Here is a 27,264-nt window from a genome sequence, read left to right on the forward strand (position 1 = left end):
GAAGGAAGAAACCGAACAGGAGCCACACACAGAGCACAAGTGCGTCCATATTGAGGAACTAATCCGTGTTGAGCCCACTTTCAGTGCCCTGGCTCAAGGCTAGGGAATTCTGGGAAGGGTAGTTTGTTGGGGCACCAAAGGTGAGGATGTCTTCCAAAGGTGCCCCAACAAACTACCCTTCCCAGAATTCCCTAGCCTTGAGCCAGGGCACTGAAAGTGGGCTCAACACGGATTAGTTCCTCAGTGTGGACGCAGATGTGTGTTTCCTTTTTTAATGTTCCACCCAAGGTAAGGAGCAGCGTGGGTGGTCAGTGCTGGAGGCAGAGGCAGAGGCGGGAAGGAAGGAGGTGGTGTCCGTTCCTGTTGGCGCCAAGGTCCGGGCCGGATTTTGCACTTTGTCCCCGGGTCTGCTGCCTGCCTGCCTCCCTCCCTCCCTCCCGGCCCTGGAGGAGCTGGCTCTGTTTATTGAAGGCTCTTGTCCTGGTATCACTCCGCTGGCATGGAGGAGGAGGAGGAGGAGAGCAAGAAAAAGAAGAGGAGGAGGAGGAGGAAGAGGAAGGGACGACGAAGAAGAGCAGCAGCAGCAGCCGCCTTCGCTCAGTGTGATGGTGGCAGGAGGAGCAGGAGGAAAAGAGGAGGAAGAGGAGGCCAGGCTGCCTAGTGGTGCCAGACTTGGCGACTTTTTGTTCGGGTTCTTCACCTGTGCGAAGCTGGGAGGATTTGCCTCTCTCTCTCTCTCTCTCAAGTGTGCGCGTTCCCCCCCTTGTTTCCCTCCTCTCTTGAGAAACACAACTCAGGAGGCAAAGTACTTTTGAGCACACGGTGCGGCGTCAAAACAGCCAAACTTCCCTCCCTCTTTCCTTCCCTCCCTCTCTCTCTCTCTGTCTCTCTGTCTCCCGGCAAGCAAAGCCCAGTCGAGGAAGCCGCCTTGCCTTGCCTTGCCTTGCCTTGCCGGGGCGGCGTGGGGAGGCTGCCCTCCTGGGCTGCCCTTCCTGTCCTCCCAAAGGTGCCTCGCCGGCTGCTGGCTCGTCTCTGGCTTTTCCAATCCATGGCGGGGAAGAAGAAGAAGGCGACGACCCCGAAGCTCTTCGGCCGGGGCTTCCTTTTGGGCCGAGGAGGGCTCCTTTCCAAGGAGGGCGACTGAGCTGAGATCCCTTTGGGGCTTTTGCCTTGGAGTTGGCCAACGAACTACTTACTACTCCTACAACTGCTGCTCCCCAGTTTCCTCCTCCGTTGTTGTTGCTGCTCATTCTCAAGCTGACAGCGGCAGCTCCTCTCCCCCAGAGCTAGATTTTGGGCTCCTTTCCTCCCCTGTTAGTTAATATTGTTTCATTCTTTCTGGACGGAGGAGGAGGAGGAGGAGGAGGAAGAAAAAGAGGTGTTGCTGCTGGCGCTGGTTTTGTTCCCATCCTCCTGACATTTGTCCTGATTATTATTATTTTCCGACTTCTCCTCCATGGTAAAGAGTGTCCCAAAACGCTTGGGAAAGGAGCCGAGGTGTGTGTGTGTGAAAGAGGGAGGTTGTGTTGAGTGTGTTGTGTCCAAACTTCTTCCAAAATAGTGTGCACCGGGAAAGGGATGGGGGATTTTCCAGCCCCTATTGCTACTGCAGCCGCCAACGGGAGCAGCCTTTGCCTCAACAACAACAATCATAATCTTACTACTACCCTGAACAGCGGCGGTGCTGGTGGTAGTAGTAGCAGCCTCGGCGGGGTGAACAACGCACCCCACGGCCCTCCTCCTGCTGCTGCTGCTGCTGCTGCTGCCGGCGGTAGCAGCGCGATCCCCAAACACAGCACGGTGGTGGAGCGGCTGAGGCAGCGCATCGAGGGCTGCAGGAGGCACCACCTCCACTGCGAGAACAGGTACCAGCAAGCCCAGGCCCAGCAGCTGGAGCTGGAGCGCAGGGACACGGTCAGCCTCTACCAGAGGAGCCTGGAGCAAAGGGCCAAGAAAGCCGGACCCAGCGCTGCAGGAGCAGGAGCAGGAGCAGGCAAGCAACAGCATCCCAGCAAACAGCCTCAAGATGCAGAGCCGGCTCCGGCGGAGCAGCAGAGGAACCACACGCTGATCATGGTAAGGAAGAGAGGAGCACGTTGTTTTGGGGGGGATGCTGGCAACGCCTCTCCTGCTGCTGCTGCTGCTGCTGCTGCTGCTGGACGGATGGGGAGAAGGAGAAGAGGGGAGGGAAGGAGGGATGCTTGGCTCCGGCTCGGCAAGGGGCGGAGAGAGAGAGAGACAGAGAGACAGAGAGGAAACTTTGGTCCTATAACGAAAAAGGCAACTTGGGATGCATCCACACTGGAGGAAGAACCTGGTTTGACACCGCTTTAACTCTTTTCTGTCTCAAGGCTATGGAATTCTGGGAGTTGGAGCGCCCCACAACAAACTCCCAACTCCCAGACTTCCATAGCCTTGAGACAGGAAAGAGTTAAAGCGGTGCCTTCTCGAGTCGTTTCCGACTTTGGGCAGCCCTTGAGGGTCTGTCTCTGGTGGGGTATTCTTCTTGGCAAGAGTGGTTCAGGGAGAGGGGAAGTTTGCCATTGCCGCCTTTGCCTTGACCTCCCCTCGGATATTGGTCGCTTCAAAGTCTTGGGTTTTGTTCCTGCCTATTGCACACACACACATCCCAGTCTGGACAATACACTCTCTATATGTGTGTGTGTTTGTGTGTGTACTGTATGTGTACACACACATACACACAGAGTGCATTGCCCAAAGTGTGTGTGTGTGTGTATGTCTGGGCATTATTCTCTCTCTCTCTCTCTCTTGCCCAGACTATCTATCTGGATAGTCTGGGCAATACACACACATACACTGTGTGTGTGTTAGTATACACACAAACACGCATACACACACACACACACACACTCCCCTCCACACTATGTGTATATATACACTCCCCCTCTCTCTTTATATCCACACACACGTGTATATATCCTCCCTCTCTCTTTCCTACACATATCAACAAACGGAGGGCTTTGGTCTTGCACAGAGTGGGATGAAGCGAGCGTCCAAAGGAAGACCGGCAGACCTGCCCCCTCAACCTTTCCCGAGTGGGGCTTCCCCCGAGACAGGCGCCCCTCTTTGCCTGGCTTTGCCAAGCGGGAGTGAGAGGCTGAGGAGGAGGAAGGAAAGTTAGTCAGGTGCTGAGCTGAGCTGAGGAGGAGGAGGAGGAGCCCAAAGCAGTCTCTTTAAACTCGCCCAGCCACTCAGCAGCCGCCTGGGCTGGCTTGAAAGACACACACTCAGCCCACCCTCCAGTTTCCCTGGCCTTTTAAGAGGCTTTACACCAGAGAGCAGCCAAGAGAGGAGGGCGAGCCGGGGCTGCTAGTAAGGAAGTGACGCTTGCCAGGCTCGCCCTTCTAGGAGAGGCGGGGAAGGAGCAGGCCTCTGCTTCTTGTTGTCGTTGTTGTTAGCGGCTCTCGAGTCACTTGTTGGATGTATGGCGACCCTGTGAAAGAGGCACTTGCAACCAAGACCCCTTGCCCTCAAGCTCTCTGCCCAGGCCCTGCAAGTCCCAGGGCCTCCCTGATGGTCTCAGCATCTGGCATGTTGGGGGCTCCTTCTCTTCCTACTGCCCCCTTTCCAAACATCCTTGCCCTTTCTTATGACTTTTCTCACAATGTGGTCCAAGGAGGACAGCCTCAATTTAGTCACCTTGGCTTCTTGGGGGGGGGGGGGCAGACAGGCCAAAATAAAGCTGCTTCGGATCACTTTGGAGGTGTGGTGCTTAAATGACACACACATCTTAAGGGGCAGAAGCTGCGCGAAAGCTGCACTCCAGTTTTTAGGATGTATCATTTAAACAGCATACCTCCAAAGTGACTGGAAACAGCTTTATTTTGGCCTCTCTGTTTGGGCCCAGAGAGAGTGAATCTGGGCTTGATCTGTTCTAGAACCTGTCCAGGGTGTTCTCTGTCTCTTTCTCCACCACTCAAAGGAGATGACCTCCTGGGTCACAAAGCTTGCCTTCGGCCGAAATCCCCTCCCCACCTTTAGTATGGCTTCAAGGATGGAGCACAAGACCCTGCTGCTGAATTTCTCCAAATGGATTAGGACCCCCAGTCTGCCCAGTACAATACCAGATGGGGAGAGGGGTGGGTGGGCCGTAGGCAGGAATAAAAAGCACAACTTGAGGGGATGGATTTTTGAGAGGAGTTCAGGAGCTCTGAGCAAATCTTGCCAAGAAAACTCCACAATAGCCCTAAATCTCCTCTCCTTGCATCTGAAGCCTTGGAGGGGAGAAACTGGGGGCTCCTGCTGCTTTATAGATCTGTTGTGGCAGGAATGCTGCCTGTGCGCTTGCCTTTCCAGTAGTGTGGCCCAGAAAATATATATATATATATATACACACACACACACACACACAAACAAACACAGCCAGGGGAAAATAGAGGACATACTGCAAAGTACAATATCATCCAAAAGCCACAAAACAGTGAAACCTTAAAACAGTGTATGATCTATCCAGGGGGTGGGTAGCCCTGTTGGGCATACAGCAAAGTACAATAACCTCCCAAATCCACAGAAAAGTGATACCTTTATTAACCAACTAAAATGCACAGAATACATTATGTAGTTTATGACTGTATGTTTTCCTTGCTTGCGATGTGGATGTGATTAGGGGACTATTGACCGGAATCTAGGCTGATTTGAGGAAGACTTGAGGGGTGGGAGATGATTTTTTTTTCCAAACTGAATTTTCACTTTGTAGTCCTGTTCTCCGATTTCCTCCTTCTACAGTGTGTAGGAAAACAGGGACTCTCTAAGTAGGCAGGCAGAGGAACAGTTTTCAGACTTCTTTTAAATTTGCCAGATAATTAGTAGAAATGCCTGTGTTTCTCTTCCACTTCAGTGAAGTGAAACCTTCAAACAGTGAAACTCTCTTACCCAGAGTGAGCAGGTGTGCCAACCACAAAGGATGACATGGCACTGTAAAGTGTAGGACATTCAAGAAGAACGTAGGACATTCCCAAATAAAAGCTAAAAACTCATAGAAATATAAATTCATGCTGCTCAGTCATGCTCACCGTGGAGGGCATCTGGGAATTCCTCCTGGACACAAGGTTAAAATGGAGGGCATGTCCTGGAAAAGGAGGATGCCTGGTCCCCTTGCCATTACCTCTTCAGGTTACAGTCAGAAATAAAGGTAGGCACCCCTGTTGAACCCAGAGGTGAAGGGAAATAAACCCCGGGAGGGTTTGTGTGTCCAAGTTCAGTGGGGTTTGCAAGGCTGGAGAAGGAAGGAAGGAAGGAAGGGCATGTGCTTCTGTGGGTGACCAGATGCCCTAACTACCTTGAAGGACAAGACACCACAGATGCAGGACCTTCAAAAAATAGAGGACATCACACAATAAAAAGCTTTTAAAAACTAATATAAATGTAAATGCCTGCTTCTTAATTATGCTAAGAAATTGGAAAGGCTGAAGTGTTCTAGAAAAGGAGGACTTCTGGTCAACCTCCATGTCCATCCTCTTTTTTATTCCCAAAGTAAAAGCTCAAAACATAGAAATAGAAATGAAAGCCTCTTAGTGTTGGTTCTCAACATGGGAAGGCATTTGGGAAGTCCTCCTGGACAGAAAAGGCTGAACTGGAGGATGCGCCCTGCAAAAAGGAGGCGGCCAGTCTCTGAGTGCCCAGGATGTGGACTCCTGGTCCATGTGCATGTTTATTCCCCAAATAAAAGCGCAACACATTCATGGAGCTCTAAATGCATACTTCTTAGTGGGAATTCCTCCCGGACAGAAAAGGCCGAAATGGACGTTGCAGACATTTCCAGGACATGTCCTGGCAAAGTGGGAGTGACTTTGAAACACAGAGAGAGAGAGAGCCCTCTCTCCCCCTCCTCTCTGGTTGCTGGTGCTGCTTCTTCTTCTGCTGCTGCTGCTGCTGCCGGCGTTTGGGAAGCCCCAGCCTCCTCCTCCTCCTCTCTCTCCCTCCCTCCCTCTCCCTGCCGGGCCAGCTGGCGTCTGCCTGGCTTGACAAAAGCCTGCCGCCGGCCTTTGCAAAGCGGATGGGAGGAGGAGGGCTGGAGGAGTGGCGGCGAGGTGAGCCGCAGTGCCAGCAGCAGACCAGGAGCCCGGCTCTTGCGGCGACAAAGAGGCAGGCAGGGAGCAGGGAAGGAGGCCAGGATTGCTCCTGCTGCTGCTCCCCGTCGAAGGAGGGAGGCAGGGAGGGGCCACTCTCTGGCTCCCGACTGGGCCCTCCCCAGGGCCTCTCTCCCGGCCAGTTCCCGCCTTCCCAGGCCTCCCAGGGCCGCCCCCTTCCCTCCCTCCCTTCCTCCTTCGTCGAAGCCAAGCTGGCTTAGTCCGCTGCCTTGAGAGACGCAGACCCAGACAGCCTCCTTTGCCATATTCTCTCTACTGCATGAATGGCTTTTATTTTAAGACTAACAAAGAGGCTGAGCAAGGAGCCCCTGCAGCTCCCAGAGACCGGGCAGGCAGGGGGAAGCAGCTCCTCCTTTCCCAGGACGCGTCCTCCATTCCAGCCTTCTCTCCCTCCAGGAGCAATCCCCAAACAGCCCCCCATGTTGAGCATCACCACTTAAGGAGCTCTATTTCTATGAGTGTCTTTATTTTAGGAATAAGGGGGAAAAACCACGAATGGACCATGACCCCCCTTCCCTCACCCACCCCCATAGTAGGCCCTCAGGATGACCGAGGTCCTCTTTTCCCCAGGACTTGTCCTCCACTTCATGCCCAGGAGGAATGCCAAAATAGTCCCCATCCCCCCCCCCCCCCCCATGTTGAGCATCACCAGTCAGGGCTCAGACCCAGGAAAGGGAGACCCAGGCGGGCAGAGACTCCCTCTGTCTCCTCCTCCTTCCACCTGGCTCTGGACAAAAGGGCTGGAGGCTGTGTGTTGTTACGGAGGAATAGAGTGGAAGAAGAGAGTGGGAGACAAGAAGCACAAAGGGAGGCACCTGATGCCCAGACAGGAAGCTTTTGTCTGTGAGGGAGGGACACACACACATACACACAAGCACTATGTTTCATGCCCTGGTCCTCCCCCAGCCCTCCTTGCTCATAAAAGGGGACATGTGGTTGCCACTCACTCAGGGAGTCCTTCCTTGCAGACAAAAGCCTCCCCCTGCCAGCCCTTCTTTCTGAACTGCCCTGCCTTGACTGCTAGTTGAAACAATAGGCTCCTTCTCGATCATCTCTATAGATTCCACGGGAGATTGGCCCTGGTGGCGCAGTGGGTAAAGGTCTGTGGTGCAGCCGCTTGCTCTTAAACCGCAAGGTTAATGCGAACAAAAATCCAGCAGTGATACCTGTACTGGCCAGCCGAAATGCACAATATATTCCTTGCAAGCTTTCAAAGCTGCATGGGCTTCCTCATCAGGCAAGATGTTACAAACCAAACAGGAGAAAGGAAACAAACAAATAATTGGAGATGTTAGTCAGATATTGTTTCAGTCCTTAGTAAAGATGGTATGCTGGGGAGGATATATTTTGCAGGCAGGACCCTCCTCCTTCTGGCTGTGCGGCAACAGGGAGATTTTCAAAATCCAGGAAATTTAAAGTCCATTTGCATCTCAGCAGGGACCCCTCTTGCGAGTTCAATCCCAGCCAGAGGCTCAGGGTCGACTCAGCTCTCTATCCTTCCACAGGGCGCTACAATTATAGAATCATAGAATCGTAGAGTTGAATTAGTACCCAGATTGTTAGGGGCAATTAGGTTACACATTGTAAACCGCTTAGGGAGTGCTTAAGTACACTGATAAGCAGTATAGAAATGTACATGCTATTGCTATTTGCTGAGAGTTTATCACACGGGAGGAATTTCTCTTAATTTCGAATGAAAAGGAAGGGGGGCCAGAATGCATTCATGTGAATTTGCTAGTTCAGCAAATTTACGTGAATTCAAATTGCATTTGAACTGACTTCCCATTGCCCAAAAATAGCTTGCCATTGCCCGAAATTGCGTGTGGTAGTCGATCATGCAATAAAGTGAAACCCCATGATTGCATTCGGACTGACTTCCCATTGCCCAAAATTGCATGTGATAGTCTATCACGCAATAACGTTAAACACCATGATTACGTTTGGATTGCCACTGGATTATACTTCCAATTGTCTGATAAGCTCCCTGGAGAAAAACTCCCTACCATGGCCAGGAGGTGGGTCCTTTGAGCATGCAAGGGAAGTCTAGGTTAGACATGGCAGCCTCCATCAGAAATAATAAAGCAGATGGTGATATCTGATTTCATCAAAAGGACTCTTAGGGATGCAGCCTGTAATAAAGAATGGCCTGGTATCTCGGATATGTTCCTCATGTGAAATTTAATAAATCTTGGCATAGTTTGTATTTGGGTCTAAATTTTATTTTTACATATTCTTTTTTGTTGGAGTTGTAGAAATATAGTTAAGCTGAGTTAAAGATAATTCCCTTCTTTAAAAATGCCTCATTATTTAAGACTGTGATGTTATGGTCCCTGGACTAATCCTCACTCAACTCATTCTATCTTGCTCCTAAGCATACACAACACATTTTAAAAAGACACTGGTTTAATGAAATCTGTTAGCCTATTTATTAAAATTGTTTGGATACTGATAGTGTGTCTTTCCAGTTGTTTCTTTTGCTGTTTGATTTTATAAAAAAGAATAAATGCTATTCTTATGCTGTTACAATAAACAAGGAGAGAGTTTTGCTGAAAACATGTGCTCATAGGGAGGATTTCAATAGACTTACAATAGAATTGCAACTCAATAGATTGTGGGGTCTCCCCAGTATGTGTGGCAGAACTCTGGGGAAATGCAGGAAGTTGCTGGGAGAGAGCTAGGAGGTCTTTTACAGTGTCTTTAAATCCATTTTATGAGTGATTTCATGTGGAGGAAAGGAAGAAGCATCTTTCCTCCTTCCTACTACTGAAACAACAGCTGCAGTGAACTTACACCTTCCACTTGTGGTACTGTTTGATAGTGTTGAGGGAAATGAAGTAGATTTTATGGAGCACCAGAGGGCCACTGAGCGTTGGCACTTGACCTGAGGCAAGATGCATTAATCACACACCCCCAACTTAAAATCTAGCAACAAAGATTATACCTATTCTCTGGGGTGCTGAGATACCAAAATTTATTTTGTATATTATTATTATTATTATTATTATTATTATTATTAACCTTTATTTATATAGCGCTGTAAATTTACACAGCGCTGTACATACAATCTTTTAGTTAGACGGTTCCCTGCCCTCAGGCTTACAATCTAAGAAGACACGACACAAAAGGAGAAGGGAGTGGTGGTGGGGAAGGGGATCAGGTCCAGCAGTTCTTCTCCATCTCTGAGGCCTGGACCAAGGCAGATGGACTGGAGGAAGGGCTTGGCTTCTTAATGGATGGTTAAAAGGAGGCTTCCTGGGTCAGAGAGGGGCTCACCTCTGGGAATGCTTCTCTAAACAATATAGTCTTTAACTCAGTTTTGAAACTGGGTAGAGAAGTTGTTTTTTTCATTGTCCACATCCCCAGAAGTCTCCAAGTCATTTCTGACTTTAAGGTGACCATATCATGGTAGTTTCTTGGCAAGGTTTGTTCAGAGGGGGCTTGTCTTTGCCTTCCTCTGAGGCTGAGAGAGTGTGACTTGCCCAGGTTCACCCAGAAGATTTTCCTGGCTGAATGGAGATTCTGCTCCTGGCTTCCAAGTGATAATCTCACACTCAAACCACAAGACCACACTGGCTCTTGAGGTGGTTATTGCTATATTTATTTATATCCCACCTTTCCCCTGTTTGGGATTCAGGATGGCTTACTGGAGTTAAAACAGATGCTGGTAAAAGGTTTACATTGTGCTGCTGAAAGGTTTACATTATCAAGGTTTACAAGTGAAAATATAATTAAACTCTCAATAAAGTTAAAAGCAGTTAAAACAAACCATTAAAAATCAACAAATGAAATCAACAGAGCACAAGAGAGGCTGCTTCCCTCTGAGCATTTGGCCCTCAAAAGGCTGACTGTAACAGAAGCATCTGCCTATATGATGCCTTGTATTAAGTTCAGTACAGCTTCCCTTCTCTCTGCTTCCATAAGCACTGCTATGGTGCTTGAGAGCAGAGCACCTAGCCAGGGTATTCTTGCAAATCAGGAGTGGAGAACTTAAGGCATTTTCCGGCAGGACGAGGAAGGGATCCTTACTATGGGTTTTGCTTCTCCCACATACTTCGGAGACAGGGCTTAACAACAATCAATTTGGTCACCCTGAATGGAACTAGTCTGTGCCTTGCACAGATGAAGACAGTATTGTTGCTCTAGTGACCAGCAATTTAAAAGAACTTTTAGAGGCCTTCTTGTGGCTGAGAAGCATTTTCCCTCTCAACCACCCTAATGGGGACAGCTAGCCATAGGGGAATGAATTTAGCCCACAGTTCTGATTTATCTTCAGATGAGGAATTGGGGTGCAAGCACAGTGTCAAAGGTGCCTGCCATGGGGTGTGTCTAGATGACAGACTGACTTACCCTTATTGGAGGATCATATGCAGCCATGTTTAAGGCAGCTGAAGTCTGTGACAATGCTTTGCTGGGCATAGTTTATCACACAAGAGCTGTGACAAGTACAGCATTGGCAATATGGGCGAATAACAGTGTCATGCCTGGTTCCCTCCTCCCCCTCTTTATTGAAGGACAAGTCCTCTCTCTTGAGTTGTGTCACTGGTTTGCTTGATTGTTTACCAGGCAGTGTGTGCTCAGGGGTTGGGAGACTATCCAACATGGACTGATTGAGTGTAATTACCATGAAAAATGCTGACACAGGCTTAGCTTAGAGGATTCTGGCACACAGCGGGCCCTTTAGAGCCACCATCATTTTAGATACTCACAGAGGTATACAGTCGACATTCTTCTTCCGCAGGCTTGCCATTCTCAGGTTGGAGCATTTATGGATGGCCCTGCCCTCTTCTCCACAATGTCGTCACATGCATGTGTCTGCACCAATGTAGTCGTGTTGCACTGCCATTGGGAACAACAGGACTTGAGGTCCTGCAGATTTTGCTATCTGTGGGGTGGGGAGTCTCCAGAATAGAACCCCCATGGATACGAAGAGTCAATTGTAATTCCTCCATCCTAATCTACCTCTCAGATTGGAGAACTTCAGAGGAGGGAGGCCTTTGATGGTTTCTCTTCCTTGCAAGTGAGGAATAAGAATAGCACCTATTCACTTCAGTCTCTCTCCTTACTTTAGATAGAGAAGAAGGAGAACATGTACAGTATCTGTTGACTAGAACTGTGGACAGTATGTTTGACACTGTCCAACCTACAGCAGACCTTTGGGATGGACATTTTCTGGTCTGAATGGACCAGATGTCCATCAGAGTCCATATAAACATACAGGGTACCACTTGTTCTCAATCTCTGATGGGAGAGGTGATACTCCTGTTACAATGCATGGAGCTTATCTCCAGTAACTGAGAAAAGAGTATTCAAGAGGCAGCTGAATTCTCAGGCCAATTAGCTGAGCAGGGAGAGTGTGAACCAGGGAGAATGGGCTTTGAACTCACTGGTCTTTCACACAGTGGTCCAACAGTTTGGCTGGCTCTCTTTGTGTCAACGGAGAACCACAAGCTTCCTTGGTTTGCATCAACATTTTGGATGAAGGATGCAGCAGCCTTTGATGTGCTGCCAATAAGTTTGCCAGAAATGTGCTGTTGTCCAGGGTGTTGAGGCAAATTAAAATGGAGAAGGCAGAGGTGATTTTGATAGTACCTTGGTGGCTGCGATGGCCATTGTCTTCCGAGATAGTCAACAAACATGTACAGGAAAGTTGGGTGCTACCCATTTGGCCAGATCTGATGAATCAAGAAGGCTTCCTACTTCTTGACTCAGATTGGTTAAGGCTGCATGTCTAGAGGCTGAGCAGGAAAGCTTAGTGGCAGAAGGCTATGAGGAGGATGGTATTCAGACCATTCTCTCAACTCGAAGATCTCCCATAAAATGTCTGTATGAGCACCTGGTGGGCATTCTATAGATGATGTAGGAACAAAGGGGTGTTTCCTCAGTCTGCATCAGTGGGATCTATCATGTCCTTTGTGCAGGTGGGCCTAAATAACGGAGTTTATCATGCTGAGGCTAATTTTGGCGTTTTGTTGTGTTTAATACCTTTTTTTTTTTTTGGTCTGGAGCCAGAATTGAGCTTTTACACCATCACTAAGGGGAGGGCTAGCTCTCCCACTTAAGGTGGGAAATTTGATTGATGGTTTTTAAGTGTATGGGAGGAGCAAGACCCATTGTAAGGATTTCCTTCTTACTACTGAAAAGGAACCTTCACCAGTGTTCTGTTCCAGATACTGGACTCCCAACTTTCATCAGCACCACTCAGCACCATCAGGAATGATGAGAATTGTAGTCCAACAAAATCAAAATAACACAAGTTCTTTCCACTCTACCTTTTCTCTAATCTGAGGCATTATCTTATTTTTGGGCAAACTTCCTTGTCTTAGTGCCCTCCAATTTTTTTGGATTACAACTCCCAGTGTGCATAGAGCTTGATGGATCTGAAGTTCAAAACATCTGGTAACACCAGGCTGGTAAACACTGCCTTAGGGTATTGTCTAGGCCACAATTTACAGCACAGCTCTGTATATTGTGGGTCAGTCTATCCTTTCCTGCTTTTATGAGATCAGAGTAATTTTATACTACCATTTTCAGAACAAATTTTATCAAATATTTATCATTCTCAATTGTCATCTTTACTTGTCATTTCCTTTCATCACACTCCAAAGGTGAAAACAGAAGTAATGCATACAACTGGACTGAATGTATCTTGACATTATGGACTGCATGTTTAGTGGAAGAAATTATCTGTCAATTCAGACAGGCTTGTTCTCAAACTGCTGTGAAGACTTTTTTTGTAAGGAGTTGAAGCAGTTGAAGACCTTCCTCTTTAATTTACTGGATTAAGAGGCAATACAGACTGACACTTTGTGCTGGCCTGTGGGTGTGGTTAGGGCACAGTGTCCCCACACTGCATGCCCTAACCCCGCCGCCAGGGCGCCATTTTGGTGCTCGCCAGTCCACATGGCGTGTGCCATGATGATGCCTCTCCGGTGCTGCATCCACGTGATGCAGCACCAAAGGGGCACCATAAGTTTTTTTCTGCTGGAAGTGACCTGTACATGAAACTGTAAAACATAATTTGATATTCTGCTTCAGAGAAAGTTTTTATTCACTTAATTACATGGGAGGGACACTGCTGTAAGCTAGGGATGTGGCTTGTAGGGTCTTGATCTAGGTTGTGACCTCCTCAACCCCCTCTTCATGTGTTAGACTTTCTAAAAATTAGATCTCTTTTTCCCTAAGTATAATTGCTGTACTGGTGGGCAGATTTTCATCAGGGAGGGAAAGAGAACAGGAAAAGAGAGTGACAAAAAATGGGTAGCCCACTTCCTGCTCTGCCCTCCCTGTTTTGGCTTCACCCCCATTTGGCAGCTGTATCTGGCCTCACCCAACCCTGGTACATGACCCTAGAGAAATTTCCCTTAGGGCATGTGGCCTGCTGCGTAGAAAGAAAAGAAAGGTTCCCCATTTTTTGTGGAGGCACGTGATGTGCAGTATATAAATGAGTGGTTTATTTTGGCAACTATTGGCTTTATTTAATAATAGGAAGTTTTTAATGCATTTCCTCTAGATGGATGTACCAGAAAAATTGATGAAGTTTGGGGTCATTTCCCCCAAAAAGAATAGTAAAGGAAAATGTATAGAATTTTTTAAAAGCATAATTCAGGGGTAGGATTTTCCCAGTCATAGAGACAGTTTAATATTTCTGACATAAAACTGGATTATTATTATTTTTAATGTCATCATGGCTAGGTGTTTTGTTTTTGTTTTTTTAAACAATTCTTTGGAAATACTGTAATCCATCCAAAATGCTCCTCTGATCATCATGAAGCTAGTTCCAAGAAACATCAATTCATTACTCCCATTCTTTGCTAGTTGATCTGCTCTCTTATTTCCCACTGTGTTGAACATATAATTCTTGCTGCATGTTCAGTGGCAAACATGGTTCAGTGCTGCAAACCATCTTGAGAATCCTCTTCTGCTAAATTAAGTTGTCTCTGAATTATAATCCATTATGATTCTGCTTTTCAGTGCTGAGTTTCTAATTTGTTATGATGTGACCTCTTTGACCTCCTATGGTAAGACATGACAAAGGAAGACCCCTTGTTTAAAGTCACATCTTGTACAGTCTTGTATAAACCAGAAGTATGTAGAAATTCAGGTTTAAGCCACAGAAGAGCACAAGAGAACGCATTCCCCCAGATGTGTGTGTGACTGCCTCAGAGTGTTCTTCCTCATCACTTTTTCTTTAGCCAGTTTTCAATGTGTGTGTACTTTTACACCACTTATCAAGTTATAGTCAGTGACTCCATCAGTTTCCTTAGGTTAGGAATCTTAAGAGGTGGCTTTTCTAGTTCCTTCCTCTAGGCTACAGCATCATTGAATGTCTCCTATCTGAGTACTAACCAAAACTGACCCTGCTTAGCTACTGAGATCAGACAGACTCTGGTGCCTTTAATGTATTACCTGAAATGTAAATCCCAGCTGGGATAAAAGAGATCTCAGGGAACAAGTCTTCCAGAAGTAAGTGGTGGATAGGGGATAGTTTCTGCATTTCCTTCTCTGTGTTACTAATAGTGCCCCTCCATTTTTGCACAGCTGTGGCAGATATAATTTAAACTCAAGGATCTGCTACTCACACAAGTAGGTTGACTATGAGTTATTTGGATTTTATTCTCAGATAATTATGGATTGCAATGTAGCTTTAGAGACTGATGCAGTGTTCACACTGCTGAATTAATGCAGTTTGACACCACTTTAACTTATGGCTCCATCCTGTGGATTACTGGGATTTGTAGTTTCTTGTGGTAGCAGAGCTTCTGACAGAGAAGGCTAAACATCTCTCAAAACTACAAATCCCAGAATTCCATAAATGGAGCCATAGCAATTAAAGCAGTGTCAAACTGCATTGATTCTGCAGTGTACATGTAGCCTGAGCCTAGAAATAAAGTTTACTGTGTCTACTAAAGTTTTTTTTCTAGATAAGAGTGCAGAAGATAGCAGTCTTTGCTAGTAAAGTGTCCCTTTTGGTCTTTCTTTTTCTTGATCTTGACAACTATTGTGCTGAATTCTTTGATATTTTTTCACTGATGAATATAACACTTTAAGTGGTTGGAATTAACTCTGGATGTATTTCTAGTAGCATTTATACAAGGAGAGCTGGAAGTATTTTTGCTTGAATCTGGGGAGAGTAAGAAGTAGAATAAGGAGAGAGAGAAAGTGAAAGGGATGGGGGTTGGGGAAGGAAACAAACAGAAGGATTAGGTTGGCCATTGGGAAAAATATGCCACTGGGCTAGTGGAGAGACTGAAAGAGAAGGGTAATAGATTGAGAAACAGAGATTATTTTAGCAGAAATTCCACCTGAATTGACGGAAGAGGTAAGAGTGAACAGGAAAGAGTGAACAAGAAGCAATAGTCCAAGAAAGAAATAACTAGGGCACAAGCAATTTAGCTGTAGATGTAGGTTTTGCACATTTTGGTGAGGAATTGTTTGACAAAGATTTGGCAGTGGAAGGAGAGAGAAAGGGGCAGTCAGCAGGACTGTTTAGTTTTATACTTAGAGCGAGAGTGCTATGGCTGAATCCAGTGGAATGGAGGGAGGGAAGTTTGTAAACAGATGTTGTTATTAGCTTCTGTGTAAGAAAACCTGAAAGAAGGTCAAAGATGGGGAGACTTTATTGAGCAGATCCAAAATAAGTAAAGTCCTTAAGTTGAAATGGTTGACAACATTTACGTGTTGGAAAGTGACACATTAACACAGAGAATGAATGGAAGAGGAAGGCCACAACATTTATTGGCTACAGCTGCTGACAGGGTTGGCACATACATAGGTCTGGATCCAGGCACTGACCGACCCATCTGTCGATCATTGATATTGACCATCTGGCCCTGAGCTGGAACCAGAAAGATGGTGGATGCCCCAGCATGGTCCTCTGCCCCCTCATGGTGCAGGACATGTGTCCACCCCTGAGCTAGGCATGAGCATTTCTGCCCCACACCCCCTGAGTTCCTTAAGGGGGGCCCATCATACCTTAATGCCCTGAATTCAGTACCCATCATGAAAAGTTGTGACAAAGCAACAATACAAAGACATAGCTGACAATACCTATGTTACACATAATGAAACTTCAGGTCTCCTAATTAGGGGTGGATGGGTGGGACGTTGCTTCAAATAAACTGCCAAAACATGTGGAGATAAACTAGCTCCCCACCTGGCCAGAGTGAAACCTGCATAGGGGTCACTTGGGTTGGGCCTTTCAGCCAATTAATTCAAACCAAAGTTTAAATTCATTGGCTGGCTATTTTTCACTTCCTTGGAGGCAGCACCAAGGTATGCAGCCCCTATAAAAGAGAAGTCAACAAGCTCTCATTATGAAGAGATTGTGCTATGCTCCTGCCCCACCCTGCTAACTCACCACATGGTGAACTGTGTAGCACCCATATCTTAGATGCATAAAAATCTTACTTTCCATTTCCCTGGTGGTGGTATAGGTCTGCCAAGATTATGCAGGATTTTAAGTACAGAATTGAAAAGAATCAACCTTGACTCCTTGAATTCTAATTTGTTTTGGTCTAAGACTTCATATATTCATCTGTCTGCTTAATTTCAGCTTGGCGTAAGGCTGCAGTGCTAAATACATTTACTAGGAAGTAAATCCTATTGAACACAGTAGAATTTGCTTCTGAGTAAATACACATGGGATTGTGTTATAAACCTAAGATTTTTTAAGACCTGCAGATGCAAAGCATCTTGTATATTCAGTAATGAAACAATCATGTACAGTATATAAATGTTTTTGTATTCTGATATTGAAATCAGTTATAGTTTCCTGGTCCACCATTAAGTGCAATTTTCTGTTCTTCTTCATTTTTGAAATGAAATATTACATAATTAACTTATAGTAGTCAAGTGAATGCTAGTCCTCTTGTCTCTTTATTAATGATGGTGCTTTGAGATTCAGAGTTTCTCAGATTCAGAGTTTCTCACAGCAAGGACACCTATCGATAATAGCATCAAAATCATTAAAGTCTCTTATAAGAATCAGGGTATAACAGGGGCTTACATTTTGTTTGATTCCGTTACATTGATCAGAAAGTGACACAGTCTGTTACATTTATCAGATTGCTGCTTTGGCCAACCACAGTGTTAGCTAGGCAGAGACTTCAACTTCTTGTGTTTGATCCTTGCCCAAACCCATCTACAGTTAAAAGGTAGAGATGCCAAGACCATGACAATAAGGGGCAGTAAGAATAAATTTTGTGCTGTTATTAATTTGTATTACACTATGTGTAGCATAATTGTATGTGTACTTTTTCAGACATAAATCCCACTTGTGTTCAGTATAGCCTACTCAGTAAGCTCAAGATTGTGCTCTTATCAGCCAATGTATACATAACTGGAATACATGTTCACTCAGTTATAAGATCCAGTGGGATCTATACCATGATAAACATACATGGAATTCTGGAAAGCATTTTGCAGTGGGGAACTTCAGCTGACTGAGGGATTTTACAGTCTCGTGATAATAGAGAAAAAGTATTTCACTTTTATCAGAGATGTAGAAAAAAGAAAACCCCAAAGACAACAAACATTTAGGCTAACTTAATTTAGGTGGAATACAATATAAATTTTAGCTTCAGTTCCAGAGAAAAAAATACAGGTAACTCTGTTGATCCCATTAGGAAAAAAATCCAGTATTAACAGAAAGGTAATAATAGCTTTATTAAGATCAACCCAGAGGTCACAAGCAACCGAGCAAGCTATTTAGTTTATTGAATCTTCATAAGGCTGGGATTGTATGGAAAGCTGGAATTGATACTCTTGTGCATAAAGAGAACTCCATGACCATACACTATTCCTATCCTGTTAAGTGGAAGGATAAAGAAAAATGTAAGGCTAGAAGATACATATTGGTTTGATTTCTCCTTTTGGATCAATAACCAACATCCAAGCTAGACTAGCTGTGCAGGTGATTTTGATCATACTGAATTGGTAATATTGCTTTTTCGTTTCTTAAAAAATGGCAGTGCTAAAAATTTTCTCTTAAAAATTAAGAGAAACCTTTCCCCTAAGAATTATGTGCCAAATGCTTCACACAGGAAGTATAGGAAAAGTCCTTCAAATAAGTGAGAACATATGTTAATTCAATAGTAGACAATATGCTTTGCAGGCAAGAGGTGCAAGATTCAGTCTCCAATATTTACAGGTCAGTTTGAGGAGAAGATTCCTGTTTAAAATACGAGAGCTATTGACAAGTCTATGTAGGCCATTAGAGAACTGTAGTCCTCCATACGTCATTAGACTGCAATTTCCATGATCCCTTACCTGTTGTTATACTGGCTAGGGGTGATGGGAGCTTCAGTTCAATAACTCTGGCAGGCCATTCCTGCTGTCGATAATATTGACCAAGATGGTTCAGTGGCCTGATGTAGTATAGGACAGGTTTCTGTGTGACACATATTTTGAGAAGTGATGCATTATATTATTGTTCAGAATATAGCATATGTTCTTGGAATTGACTATTCTGTGCTTTGTTGTAATTTTTGAGGAAATTGAAGGAAACATTACAAGTCTCAAGTTAACTTGCAGTGTGCAGTCATCCAAGTTCTTGCATTATCTCCTATTGCCACAAAGTGATGAAAAGCTTCTGCTTCCAGTTTCAGCTAAATATGGTCAATCTTAACTATGGCCTCAAGCAGACAGGGCTGATCGCTGTGGGACCACAGCAACTGCACGTGCCTGGTCCTGATCAGGGCCGCTGCCACAGTCCTGAAATGGCTGTCAAAAAAAGAGTGGGGCTTTTCTGCTGCTTTTTGGCCTGGCTCTTTTGGGTTGGGGCAGGCTCAGCATGGAGCCAAGTTTGGGGCATGTGTTGTGTAAACACCACGCCCCCAACATGGCCCATCTGTTTTGGGCCTATGGTTAGTTAAAACAGAACATCTTCATAAACTCTGCTTTGAAGTTAGGTTGTTGTTCCCTTTAATGTTAGTTAAGATTTGTTTGTTGAGACTGAGATGATGTGGCAAGCTCTTATTATTCCACCAAAGAAGTAAAATCTTTCAAATTCTGATTCAGGACCATGTCAGTGGACATAACAAAAATGTACTAGGCTGAAGTTTGCTGCAGCTCATCCTTTTAACAGTAAACAGTAAAAGTTTAACAGTAAACTTTGATTTAGTATTATATCTGAAGCAAATTATGTATTGTCCATCTCCTGTTCCCTCTGATGTTCAGCTAAACAGTTGATTAAACAGGTTTGCAGTAACAGGCTAAGCAAACATGTAGTGATGCATATGGCAGGCATGTCTTTAGTAATCAAGAGTTTTCTGAATACTTATGTTTAAAAAAGTGAGAAATGTATTTATTTTTCCAGAGACCTGCTGCTGTGCTTCCATAGGAAAACAGATATGAAATCATGACATTTCATGGCTATTTCAAACTTCACAAAATTGTTACTCAGAAGTCACAGGAGGGAAGAAGAAGAAGCAGCTGCTGTAGATTTAAGTTTCCCTATGGGATCAAGGTTCAAATTGCTAAGTAATAATATTTCTTATCAAGCGACTTGATCAAAAGCACACTGAAGTCAGTTGGGAAATGTTCTTCAGTTGCAGAGTATACTTTGCAGTTATGTACAAAGCTGTGCATGTTCTGAGTTACACAAGTATAAGAATTCTTTGTGTTAACTCCAAATGCCATTTTCAAGAAGATCAACTGAATCAGTGGGACTGACATAACTATTGTTTTAATAAATCACATTTATTCAATGGGTCTACTCTAGTAGGGACTGTAAAATGGATTTGACTCTTGTAACCTTGGCAGTGGCACATTTTAGAGATGTTCTAGTAATTCAAACTCATGATGTTATTTCTCAGTAGATTCTTCTTGATAAAAAAAGAAAAGAAAGAAAAGAAACTTTTCAGATGGGTAAATCAGCTTCAGAAGTATTCTTATTTAAAGTATGGGCTGCAAGGCCTGGAAAATTAGGCCATAGTCATGTGTGGCTGAAACTGATTGGAGAAAGATGGATTTCATTTTCTGAGAGGGCTGGAGCTAAGCAAATCAGGGCTTCTGGTAGCTTTAATCCTGCAGTTTTTAAAATCTGAACTCTCAGTATGTGCAGTGGAGTGGCTGGAGCAACAGGAATGGCACACGCACAAAATTTCATCACTTTGTACATTATTATATTCTCTTTGTTGTCTGTACCAGATCCCTTTCCACACACAGTTCTGATCCATGTCTTTATTAACATACTCTATTACAGGATTTGGATGAGCAAAAAGGGCTCAGGGTTTGAAAAGAAAGCAGTGGGGGAGCACACTTAAAAAAGAGGAAAATGTGTGTGTGGGGGGGGAGCAGGATATTGGCTGTTATCCAGTCCATCAGGAAAGACAGCACTGCTTGGCCTTTCAACAATCTAGATTTAAGATGGAATTAAAAAAAATCCTACTAAACAGAGGCAGGAGAAGAGTATTGAAGACTACCCTAGCGAGAAATGATCTCCAGAAGAACAAAAATGGGTTTGAAGGAAATCATTAGATTCCTGCTAAAGATGCAACTGGTGGGCAGGAAAGCTACAGTAGAGGAAAGAATCCTTGGAGATGCTCAGTGTACAGTCTCTCGCTCGGCCAAGAAAGGGACCCAAGGTGATTGGAACTGAGTGCTTACAGAGCACAAGCCTCTTTTGACAGTAGGAGGTCATTGCAAGCCAGAGCTGGATAATGTGGGAGGGCAGGCTAATGAGGCTCTTGGCAAATTGGGTTCTGTGAAGCAAGTAGTTATTTGTGCCTGTTTTACATCATGTTGTGAGATGCCCTGGATCCAACTCTAGTCTCAGAGAAAAAGGAGGCAAGTCAAATTAATAAATTTCAGAAAGTGGTTTCTTAGTGACTTCATCGAATAGCCAATGCAGTGATGTGGAGATGCAACAACAACAAAGATGAGCCAATGGGTGTGATGAGAACAACCTGGGTGGTGAAGCCCTGAGTCTAAAACAAGATACAGCCAAAGGCAATATGGATAGCTTGCTCAGGATGTATACTTAACCTCATACAATACAGAAAAAGAGATGGGCATCCCATCATCTGGGGTGAATAATAGCAGTTCAGCATTGTAGATTTCAATTAAGGCATCTTCCTCTAGTTTCATACCTGCTATGGAATAATCTGGGTGTATATGATGCTTTAGCTAGGGGAATTCATACCAGTTTCTGATGTACCCCCAATACATTTTCCATTGTGAGACACTGTTTTTAATTGTAGCTATTTAGAGTTATACAGTTGGCCCTCCTTATCCACGAATTTTTTATACATGGATTCAAGCATCCACGAAAAATATTCAAAAAAAGTATAAATTCCAAGTATCAAACCTTGATTTTCCCATTTTATATAAGGGGCACCATTTTGATATGCCATTGTACTTAATGTGACTTGAGCATCCACGGATTTTGTTATTCACAGGGGGTTCCTGGAACCAAACCCCTGTGGATAACAAGGGCCCACTGTATATGCTGTTTGCCAGTGGAATAAACTGCTCCAGAAGGTGGGAGACTTTCCTTCTTAGAAAGTCTTTAAACAGAGATTGGATGGCTATCTTTCAGGAGAGTTTATGGCAGGGGTTGGACTACATGGTTCTTGCAGTCCCTTTCTACTCTCTGATTCTGTATCTCTTGGTTCCCAAGTCTGCATATACTGTATTATCTCTTCTTGTTGCCTATGAGGCTTACATTGCTATGTTGTCGTTTCTTGGGTTCTTTTGTGTCCATTTTGTGATGTCAGTGTTAGCCATACATCTTAAACTACATAAGACACCACACAAATCTTTGGGAGAATCAAAGCACATGCACATGGGCATACAAATAGACATGGCTGGGATGCAATGTGAACCAGGTTTTTGCAAATATAGTAGCCTGGCCAATCATTTGTTCTATTCACATGTACTGACAAATATTTTGTTGATATAAGTTTTGATAGGCTTCAGGTTTTTGTTTTCCCTCTTCTACCTTGTGAGACTTCTGGGAAGATAAGAAACTTGAACTTCTAGATTGTGGGAAGTCACATTTTGCCATTTCCTCCAGTCTGACAGATGAACATGGATTATTGTTGCTTCAGAATTGACTCATTGTGTTTGTTGTGTCTTAAAGTACTTAAAGAACACTACTTTTCCACTACATGGGAGGGGTTGTGATACCTTTACTATTCCAAAGTGGAAACATTAAGAGTGTTTGATTAAATTTCAGACAATCTCATCATTCCAATGTGAATGCCAACACTTCCAGATTAATTTTGTGATTGGATGAGAGGGTGGGGGAAGGTTTGTTTCCTCACTTTTCAAACATATACCTGTAGATACACACAATGATAGATTAGGAGATGGGAAGGTTATTGTTGTTCTCAGGTGTTTACAGAATTTCCTTGGAATTGTTAACATCACATGTAAGTGTTTGGCAATTCATGAAATGTTAGACTACCACTGTAGGACATTTGTGCAAACCAACAGGTGATGAAATGTAGAATCCATCAAAAGATATCCTAGAAGGATTCTAAAACATGACATTCTAGTTAAGTAAGACAATAGGCACTTCAGTAATACTTGATGCCATGTCATTGCAAGAATAAGTTCATACAAGACTTTTCTACTACTGCCTTGCCTCTGGCTCATTTAAGGCTGTTTCTCCAACTTGAAATAGACATGTTGTGCATCCCTGCTGATTCCTTAGAGCAGGGGTGAGCAAAGTGCAGCCCATAGGCTGGATGTGTCCCCTCATGACCTTTTTGCTTTTACAAAAGGATTTTTGCTCCCAAATACCTAAAAATAACATCTAGGAGATGTGGAGGGCATTTCCACCACATTTAGAACCTCGGGGGGATGTGTATGTAAAAGTTTTGCAATTGTTTTCGAAAAATTGTTTTGCCTCAAAATGATCCATACTGTTTGTAGGATCCTGGAGGACCGAAGCAATTGTGAGAATACCATCATATCCTCTAGAGTGTGTTTGAGGCCTCATTGCTGTTGTTGCAGGAATGGGTGTAGTGTGAGGGTATGGCCCTCCAAGGACTGATGTTGGGCTTATGTGGTCCACTAGCCTTCCACAGTTAGCTACCTCTGCCTTAGAGCAAAGCAGGCCTACTTCAAAATGGATGGATTAATTACAAGTTAGTTATATTGTATTGCATATACACAATATGATTATCTTATGAATCGAATGGGTTTTTTTAATTCCTTCTTCATGAGCCTATTAGTTCAATATGTGATCATAGATAGTATTTATTTTTATTTATTTTTTCATTAAGGGCGGTTACTTTGATCTCTCTGGGATGTGTGTACAGCCCAACATGCACTTATTGGAAGCAGTGTAACAAATCTGGGCCATATTCATTAATGTTTTGTACCTTGCTGCCGTTTCATCTATTCAAACTGCCTGACAAGTAGTCATGTTCCATTTAAAGTGTTCATCACTACAAGAAAAGCTGTCTTTTATTGTTTGTTACATATTATTTTTTATTATATATTTTTAAAAAGTTTCAATCTAAATATCATTTATATAGAACAAATATGCTCTTTCTGTTATTTATAATAGTATTTCAAAACTATGTATACAAACAGATGGTCACTCAGAATAAAATTAGGAAGGATGGGTTGTGAAATGAACAACAAAACAGCAAACCTGCAGTATTTTTTCCTCCCTGGGAAAGAAATAAGCATTTCTAAATGGAAGATAAAGATAGAAAATGGGATGTAGAGGGAAATGTCTTAATGGTGGGTCAGTGGAGACTTGCAAGAAAAGTTGCTAATAGTGATGAGTGGATGCAGGAGACAATTCAGTACAAGATAGCTATGCAGCTTTATTCCAAGTAATATTGTAAGCTGGATGAGTTGTGAGCAAAGACAAGATTCCACTGATGGATATGCTTATTAAAAAGTTTGGGAAAACTACTAGAAGAAAGTAAGAGACATCTTGAGGGAAACTGAGACTTCTCTATAGAGATTTTCTTTTACTATTTCTGAAAATAGAATTCTTCATGGGGGAAAGGTTTTGGTTTTTTTTAATGTGCTTGCCACAAGAATTCAGTGTTTTATGCTACACCCAATTTCTTTTCCATCATACTTAATTCCATTAAGGCAGCTGCTTTGTTGCTATATGTTGGAATTTGATAACATTCTCATCCCTTCTAACCTGTAAACTAAGTGCTGCTGTAGATAACAGAAAATAACCCCCTAATTTCATATTATGCACAAATGCTTGGAATGGTTTGACAGGCTGTTTGCATGGGGAAATGCTTGTGATAGGACCAATGTCAGGAAGAAGTAGCAGCCCCACTTCATGATTTTTCCCTTTCCAATTAGGTTTGAAATGTAGGGGGAGGGACCATGCATTTGGAACTCTATGCTATAGAGTTTGGGAAAGTTACTGTTTTGGATTGCAACTCCCAGACTCCCCAGCCAGCATGACCCATTTGAACTACACTAAAAATAAAAGAACTTTCCAAAGCTCTTACATAGTGGTTACAGAAAGAGTTAAGCATGTCCCTGTCTCATAGTGATTTCTTTGATAACTCTGTCCTTTTAAAAACCTTTTTAAAATTATAAGTGTGTTTGAGGCTACAATTTGACAAAGCTGAGTATAAGAAATAATTTCATATAGGCTACATATAGACTTCAGAGTTTTCAGTCTGGATTAGTCCTATTTCTTTCAGTGGCGCTACAGCTGAGGGAGTGGCATGTGGCCAAGGCAGCTAATCCAGAAATTGAGGTTGTGCTCATTAGGTCTCGTGTGCCTTTGACCGAACATAACACAGTGTTCCGAGGTTATGCAATAGAAAATGCCAAATCAAACAGCAGTTGAGTGAATAATGCTAATGAAGGTTTCTGTTGAATATAATGAAAAAACAGTCTGTCCTGTTGTCTGTGCCAGTTTAGCTTTCCATTGAGGTCTGTAGCAACAGGGTAGATAACTTGTTTGCTTTGAATGAAGAACAACCTGCTTCTATTGAAGTGCAAACTAGTGTATAGTTTTCAAATCAAGATGACAATAGCTGAACACTTTCAAGAGTGCTATGGAGAGAGATAGTAGGATTATATCAAAGTGTTTTGCTTAAGGTTGTTCACTTAAAGCAGACCCAGTATGCTATTTATTCTTGGGTGTTTTCACTACATTGTTTCGTTCTCTTTCTGCTTTTCATATGAATCACCCTCAAGAATGTCAGGGAAGAAAAAAATGTAGGTATAATAACAGAATCTAGTCTTATTTTGTCTAGGATGCATAGAACACTGGATGCCTGACAAATTTCATGCTGTCTTTAACCTTCCTGCATAGCAGTTTGATTAACGAAAACATATAACATGTTGAAGATTTTTTTTTGGGGGGGGGGGGGAGTTGGAATTTGCCAATTTAAAATGGGTCTAAAATAGTAAACTAAAGTTGGGCACTTTGTTTCCAGTGTCGATTGCAGCATTAATTCCCACAAGAGTTAAAAATGATATGCTAAACTTGGAATGAACTACAGAAACATATGGAGAAAAAACATTAGAAAACACAGCACACAAACTAACATGTTTATATGATAGTTTCACCTGAATTGTTTCTCTGAAGCAACTTAGCTTGGCACAAGTACTTCACCTGAGGGGAAATGTATAGGAGCTTTGTGGAGAAAATGTAGAGACATAGGCATGAGCACATAACTGTTTTCAAGGAAAAAATGCACATGATTTAATGTTTAAATAATGTGAAACCTTTGCTTTTTAAGATCTGAAACTGGTATTGTCTAAAGGTAACTTGTTGATGTTGTGGTGCCACTGGGGAGTATCTGTGGAAGAATATTGTGGAAACAAGCATGTATGTAGGAGTACAAATCTCTATGGATTTTAAACATTATAGAAGTGGGAAATTAGATCCCTGTGTACTCTGCCTCATGTAGCTTGCTATGTAAATTCTGTGTCCCAGTGCAAAAGAAAATAGTGTAAATGCTACTTCAAATCTTTTGATTACGATTATTTCAGGTTAATTTTGGTGGAATAAATTCAAATATAGAGGATATATTATGCTGTATATTGCCTGAAAATGTTTAATTCCAAGCAGTTTATCCCAGGCTTTGAGAAGAAAGTTGAACTCTTGATTGCTGAATGTTAAACAACAGGGGAAGGCATCCATAACTGCAGGAGATAATGGGAAGTATGTTGGTCTTACTACTGAGTGTCTCCCCAAGAGAACACTGTCATTTAAAAAGTATTGAATGAGTTGGCATATTTTAAGGTTGTGACTTAGAACCAAAACAGACACCCATGAATGCCTGGCTCTATGCTGGCTTGGGGGCGTGGTGTTTAGACGCACCACACCCCCAAGCCGGACAGAAGCTGCGCCAGCAATTACACGTCAGCCAACTTCCATCCAGCTTGGGGGGCATGGTGTTTAGACACCACATGCCCCAGAACCGGCAATAAGCCAGCTCCAGGAGCAAAGGGGTGGTGTTTTTCTGCCCCAAATAGGAGTGGATTTTTCCCACTACTATTTGGAGTGGAAGCTGACCAGATTGGGGCCGCGACATGTGGTTGCTGCATCCCCCCACCTGGCTTTCTCAGGAGCGGCTTCAAGCTGCTCTTCAGGGCCATATGTTTCAGCCCTTAGTAATTTCTGAATGGAAGAATCCAATTCAAGTCATAAGAAGTAAATTCTATGCATTCCAAATGTATCTGGCTTCTGAGGGACCAGCCCTTGTTGTGCATGAAATGAATATGTTTGTTTAAATGTTTGCACAACTGAGTGGCAATTACAGCTGCTTCAACATAGGCACAGCATTGGAGAAAGTTGTAAATGGAACATAAAAAATGTGGTGACAAAGTAAAGAGTCTACCACAACTGGAGGAGAATCGGTTAACTTGCTTGTTAATTCTTCACTTCCATTTATGAAGCTGAAGAGAATAATCATTTCATGGTAAGGTTAGACAGCTGTGGAAATGCTGAGGGCTGCACACACACCATTTCCCACACCCCTGGACCCCACGTACTGCACTTCCAGAGACCAATGGTAACAAAAGTCATTTTGCATTTCATGAAATGTGATTGGGACAGCCTTAAAATGTTAAAATGACGCAGAGAGATTCAATCGTGGTAAATGTAGTGGGTACTTCAGTTTGGTATCATATCGTGGCAGAAATTCAGATTTTCTCAGTTCAAAAACGTAAGTGTGAATGAACCCACAGTTTCTTCCCCTGCTTC

At 43.6% G+C, this 27,264-nt stretch overlaps 1 protein-coding gene across 1 annotated transcript in view; it reads left to right on the top strand.

The window, feature by feature from the left end:
• The first annotated feature begins 1,297 nt into the window (after nt 1–1,297).
• The window catches only part of MAML3 (mastermind like transcriptional coactivator 3), a 384,133-nt gene continuing 358,166 nt past the window's right edge, over nt 1,298–27,264 (top strand). Inside the window, exon 1 of the mRNA XM_089525771.1 lies at nt 1,298–2,076. Within this exon, the coding sequence (XP_089381897.1) occupies nt 1,579–2,076 (498 nt within the window). The 5' untranslated portion in view covers nt 1,298–1,578. The remainder of the gene's footprint in view (nt 2,077–27,264) is intronic.

This window comes from Sceloporus occidentalis, unplaced genomic scaffold (genome assembly GCF_023333645.1).
Source record: "Sceloporus occidentalis isolate IW3139 unplaced genomic scaffold, rSceOcc1.0.p SCAF_5, whole genome shotgun sequence".
Lineage (NCBI taxonomy): Eukaryota > Metazoa > Chordata > Lepidosauria > Squamata > Phrynosomatidae > Sceloporus > Sceloporus occidentalis.